The sequence below is a fragment of the Aptenodytes forsteri genome, unplaced genomic scaffold, assembly GCF_000699145.1.
Source record: "Aptenodytes forsteri isolate BGI_AS27 unplaced genomic scaffold, ASM69914v1 Scaffold188, whole genome shotgun sequence".
NCBI classification, from domain to species: Eukaryota; Metazoa; Chordata; class Aves; order Sphenisciformes; family Spheniscidae; genus Aptenodytes; species Aptenodytes forsteri.
In genome coordinates this window covers 912,346-918,345 of record NW_008794371.1, presented here as the reverse complement: position 1 = coordinate 918,345, position 6,000 = coordinate 912,346, and the positions used below count along the sequence as shown (strand labels likewise).

The 6,000-nt window shown below is 45.9% G+C and overlaps 1 protein-coding gene across 1 annotated transcript in view; it reads right to left on the bottom strand.

Annotated features, from left to right (window-relative positions):
* Nucleotides 1-400: 400 nt before the first annotated feature.
* SLC43A2 (solute carrier family 43 member 2) overlaps nucleotides 401-6,000 on the bottom strand; it is a 28,934-nt gene continuing 23,334 nt past the window's right edge. Inside the window, exons 11-13 of the mRNA XM_019474114.1 lie at nucleotides 5,391-5,464; nucleotides 3,560-3,683; nucleotides 401-2,700 (exon numbers count right to left, since the gene is read on the bottom strand). Of these exons, the coding sequence (XP_019329659.1) occupies nucleotides 2,539-2,700; nucleotides 3,560-3,683; nucleotides 5,391-5,464 (360 nt within the window). The 3' untranslated portion in view covers nucleotides 401-2,538. The remainder of the gene's footprint in view (nucleotides 2,701-3,559; nucleotides 3,684-5,390; nucleotides 5,465-6,000) is intronic.

Below are 6,000 nucleotides of genomic sequence, written 5' to 3'. Positions count from 1 at the left end.
TCTGAGGACTGTGGCTCAGACACTCACCTGTCTGAGCTCTTACTAAAAAAAAAAAAAGATACTTAATCTGTCATTGTCATGTCACAAGTATCTCGAAGCAAGAGTAGGAATCTTCTCAAAATATCTACGAGTAAAGTCTAGTAATATGAAATGCAGAAATCTGCAGAAAGCCTTCTGGAAATCTAGGCAAGCTGTACTACTGCTGGTGGGTCTCTGAACACGTACTTGAGACAATGCCAGGTGAACAGGAAAACTAATCAAAACCCTGCCTCCTTAATTATTGCTCGACACAAAAGAAAGAAAAGCTGGGAAGGTCGCTAAATCATCACCAAAACTAGAGGGCAACAAAAGACAAAAAGTTCTAGAAGAGTGAAGTGTTGACAGCAGGCAATAAGGCTATCTTGGAACAAACACATTTAATAAAGGCAACACATTAAAAAAAATTCCACAAATGTGTAAAATACTCAAGTGGCAAGTCATTTCCAAACGAGTGACTGAAGACTAAAAGGTACCATGAAGTGGAGTAGCATCTGAACTGCCCGCAGGAGGCTGGCTGGAGGCAGTGACTCGAGATGGCGCTGCTGTCCCACAAAGCTGCCTCATCATCCTGTGCTGGCAAGGCCACCAGCGAGGGACCCCGCAGGCCTTCCAGCGGTCCTGCCGAGGCTCTGTGCAAGAGGTCACCAAGCTTGCTGTTTAGGGAAGGTGAAGGCCCTGGCTGGGCTGTGCATCGGCATGCTTCAAACCATCAGTAAAGGAGTTAACACCCAGTTTCCAGGTAATTTCTCAAAGGAAGGTCCGAGTGCACTGTTGTTTCTAATCCCCAGCTTAGAGCTAACGGGGCAGTGATTGAGTCTTGTACTTTTCCGACCAGACATAAAGAAGTTGAATGACTTACCCCATGCCAGGCTTTGCAGTAACACAGGAGTTGGCAGTTCAGAAAGCACCACCACTACATCTTCATAACTGTTTTATTTCTGCCCCCAACCTTCCCGCAGCCACTAGCTCAGCCCAGCGCGTATGCTGCTGTACACCCGCTGGTGATGTTCATCCTCAACGCTGCACAGTCCTGCTCCGAGCCGGTCCAAATGGTGTAGTGGTTAACGCTAGTCGCAAGGCCACAGAGGCTGAGCTACTGACCTCAACAAGAAAGTTAAGGGCAGAAAAGTTGACTTTAGACAAGACTTATGAAAACCTCTATAAAAATAAGCAGGTTAAGAATTCCCTTTGTACTCCCTCCATGGTGAACAGGCCTGGGGCACCTTTACCCACATGTATTGCTCTGTAAGTCAGCTTCACCATACAATCAATCACCACGTTACTCCGTCCAGACAGAGTATCAACATCGTAGAAGGCTCTTAATACAGCCAAACCGGCAGCTTTTTGGTCAGTCCCAGTAACCTGGTGTTCAGCAGCTTGGGGGCTATTATCGGAACAATGTAAATAACCTATGGCTAGAGGAAGAATTACATCACCACATCACCCTGCCATATGTCCACAGGATCCAGTTACCAGACACAAAGGAGTGTTCTGCACTCTTGATTCTTTTCAACAGCAAGTCAGCTCACAACATGTGAGCACCAAGGTGTTTGCAGCCCCAGAACTCAGCTTCAGGAAGCTTCTCCACTTTACTAAATACACACTTCTGCTCCCCTCCCAGGGTCATGTCGGAGGGAAGAGGCAGCAAAAGGCAACAAGTCTCAAAGCACTTCATCAGTAAACAAGATCCAATTCCTATCTCAAAGGTTCCAGGACTGCAGACAGTTTAAAACACGTACAGGTGGTTTGCAGGCCGGGAAGAAGAGGAATTCCAGGCCTTTGAAGGCTCGGTCTAGGACCAAGCAGTCCACTAGGCTCTCCATTTCAGTGTGGAAGGCAGATCCATTGCTCACAGTCTGTGTCATTTGCAGTAATAAAAGGTTTGGGAGCTGTCAGTGCTAGCAGCCAACATTTAGCAATACACTGAAGCTGTGCTCATACACATAGGAATAAAATCCCCTTCCCTGCCTCAGAAACAGTCTGGGGTATGTCTGGATAGACAGTAAAACCACTGGGTCCAGCTACATATCAAGCAGAAAGACCATTATGAAGCCTCAGGGAGGGAGGAGAGTGCAGCTTGCATCCGAGAGTCAGCCAAAGTTGGGGGAAGAAGAGGAGAAAACAGACTTCAGTGTGTTACATTTGCAAACTCAAATTATGGTCTTTCTTCCCTCTTCCCCCATCCCTCTATTCCTTCTCTCCCCAGTTTCCTATGCAGAGACTCTGCTGCTGGAGAGTGTGATCAGGGGATAATTTAAGACACAATATCTGCGTGGCCTTTATAAAAAGGAAAAAAGTGTCCCGTGTTCTGGAGTAAGGAGTGGGAAATCTCCTCCTGCCATATATCTGAGGAAAGCTCAGTCATGATGTCCGTCCCTCGCTCCAGTGATGAGCAAAGACTGGCAGAGCCAGGAGAGAAAAAGCCTGGCTTACACCACAGGTAGAACCCACGGATGTGGTAGGAACCTGTACAGGGGAGGTTGTATTTGCAGCACCAGTTTAAACAAAGGCTTCCTCATTGGGAGTGCCATTGATTTTGACGAAAAGTTTGGCATCATCCATCTTCTGTTTTTTTTCTCTCTCTAGCCTGCGTCTGTAGCAGACCAGGTAGACTGGAAGGCAGAAACCCAGCAAGCTCATGCCAAGCAAGCCAACATTCACCTGCAAGAAGAAAGACAAAACAAAATCAGGCAGGCTAGGAAGACGACAACCCAGTCACGCATGCCGAAGTGTCAGAACCCAGCCCACGTCACCCAGCTGCGGGCAAACCAGGAGACGCCCTGCTCAGTGTATTGGCAACAACCTCCACCGTATTTATATTTACACTCCTGTGCCCAGAGCACCACGTGTATAAGCTAAGTCCTGCAAGAATTTGTTGCTCTGGATCATGGCTGCGGGAGTCTTGTTCCACAGAACAGGCAGGGGTCTTTAAGCTGCAGTTCTTTTACACCAAGTTTGCCGACTGAAGAGCAACAGGCTGCTGGCGTGGGCACATGTAGCCTAGAGACCAGGGACTCTCCCCAGGACCACCCATGTCATGATTTTAATGAGCTGCCCAGACAGCTCTCATCGACACCACATTAGCCCTACCCCCAATAGCCACTTGGCTTTTCGGACGTTAGCATCGGCAAACCAAAATTTACTGGTAATAGGAGCTAATAGCTCTCAAGGGAACAGAGTATTTCTGCTGCATTTTGAGGTCCACACAGATTCACTCAGTTTTACCTGACAGCTTTTGGCTCACCACACAAACTGTTAGCAGGAAGCACTCGTGCAACCTTCGCCCTTCCTCCCTTTCCATACACCAGCATAAGGGTTAATGGCTTTCCCTCCCAGGGAATCATTACTCACACAGGGAAGGGTCTCCTGGACAGCACCAAGGTAACAGCAGACTGAGGGACATGTAAAATTCCAGCTGTTTTTAACCTTGGTCCATGCACAGGAGTCCTTTTGTTTTCAAAGAAAAGAGCCAAAATCATCTTAACCACCAAGCTTTCAATTAAATTTGAGAAGAACTTGCCCAGAGAGGATCTCCTTCCAAAGGTCCCGTCAACGCCATAAAAAGAGGCTGCTGCAGAAGGGCGAAAAGGGCACTGACCAACGACTGCAACCCTGTCAAGCTGCCAAACTGAGTAGAGGGGTATCTGTCAACAGAGAAAGCAACAGCATTATTATATGTCACCTTGACTGTTCACATTACCCAGATCAGATTACATTCCCAGTCAACTAACACAACAGAGCACAGTCCCAAGACAGGCATAATATGAAGAACTTCTCTCTCCTGGACTTATGTATAACTACCTCTTCTTACAGAGTATTTAGCTATACCCGATGGTGTGCACAGTGCTCTCTAGAGCAGAACGCAGCCGGTGACAAGGCTGGAGCCTTCCTCTCCAGACTATTCTCATCCTGAGTTCTCAAACTTAAGAAGTATCAGATCCAGCACTTGTTTTGTTTTGCAGCTGTACCATAGGCAGGTGGAAGTGCTTATACAACTACTGTTCCTATCGCAAAGGGAGAAGAGTGTTGATATTTACAAGTTAAAAGCAAGGCCTCTTCATCCAGATGACAGCATTTGCGGCTGAGCAATCATTTTCATCTGGTTGTAACAATTTGCTCCCTTTAGAAGTGAGTGAAACCTGCACAACAGGTTAGTATGTGTTTTCCTTTTTAGAGGACAAGCCTGATCCTATGTCAAACTAAACAATACTGTTGATTGGAAAGGGCTGAATATCAGATACTACTAATGCAAAAATAAATTTCAGGAACAGTCTTTCTCTTTCCATGACTGAGCAGTGTTTAGAAAGGGTCACATTAAACTAAGCTTGGAAAGAAAGAAGTGGATCAAAACCTTCAAATATTCAAAGAAGTCACATTCAAAGCAAAAATACCTCACTCCACGAAGTTCCAGGAAGTTGCATTGGTCAAACAGGATTAGTTTACAAGTGAGCTGATACATACAGCAACAAGCATTTACCTTGCCTAAGACAAAAACCTTTTGGTTCCCTGGCAGTTAGAAGCGAAAGTTTATGCATTTTTGAAGCAGAGTCTTAAGATGGGTTTTCTAGTCTGGATTCCCCAGACACTGGGACCAAAACCTTTGACAGAAGGAGTCTGGAGTTGTGGAGTCTCCATCCGTGAACATACTCAAAACCCAACTGGACGCAGCCCTGGGCAACCTGCTCTAGCTGACCCTGCTTGAGCATGAGGGTTGGACCTCTCAAGAGGTCCCTTCCCACCTCAACAATTCTGCAATTCTCTGAAAGATAACCACTTCTTTCTGTTCCTCTGTCCAACAGCTCAGGACAGAGGGGCAGATCTGTTTTCAAAACCAAACCCATTGCTTAATAAGAAAGAGAGCATGTAGATTCAGCTATTGATAATTTTGATAAGTTGGAAACAGGATGGATGATCTGTCCTGGGAAAGGGAGTAGGCATCACTAATGGTATCTTGAGCAATGCTTTACCAATGTAATTTCAGAGCACACCAGTAATAATGTATTCAATTATGTTAATGTTTTACCTGGACACATGCACATAGCTACTCATAAGACAAAAAAGCCTTGAGTATTTACTATGTAGCCTTAGTGTCGATAGCCTAGTCTCACCTGAGTCCCATATTAGCTGTGCCTGTCTCACTGCAGTAGCTGTGCCAAAGGGGTTAGCTGTTTCTAAACGAGGAAAGCATCAGCTAGGACTTCAGTCCAGTGGTGACTGAGGAAACAAGTTGCATCATTCTTCCCCTCTGACCACGAAGACTTCACTTCCTGATCTCCCTCTCACCTGGAGAGCTTATCATCCCAAACCAGTTTATCTGGCCAGCCACATATTATAGGTAAGCAGAGACTTACACAGCTGCATAGAGGCCTCCCACAGCTGAGTGGATGAATCCTCTCACGATTGTGTGCAAAATGAAGGAAAGAATCTGGAAAGAGAAGCAGAAAAATGTCATGTCCCAGATACCACCTAGGTGTGCCAGACCCCAACACACAACCATTACTAAAAGCTGTTCTCCTTTCTAGTATGAAGGTGGGCTTGAGGAACCCGGAACCAAAACCTGAAAGATCAGCACAAGGGAAGAAGTTTGTACTCATCTCTAAAAGCACTGCTTTCCTTACTTTGCAAAGGCTAACATGTAGTGCCCCAAGGTTAACCACACACAAGACCTATCTCATTTGTAGATGGCACTGCTGCAAGGACGTGTCCCCAGCAACCTGTGGCCAGGGTCACAATGCTTCTTCATTGCGTCTGTGGCCGATTTAGTTAATTTTCCACAAGTTATTGCGGACAATACGCAAGTATGAGCAAACTATATCTGTTTGCCTACGTCACCAAGGCATGTTTACGTATAGCATAAAATCACTGAACTCCTCTGCCAAAAACAGGTGGTGCCATAAAATAAATATTTTAACAGGTTTATAATCCCACGGGTACCATTGGGCATAGCGTTTGATGCAGAAA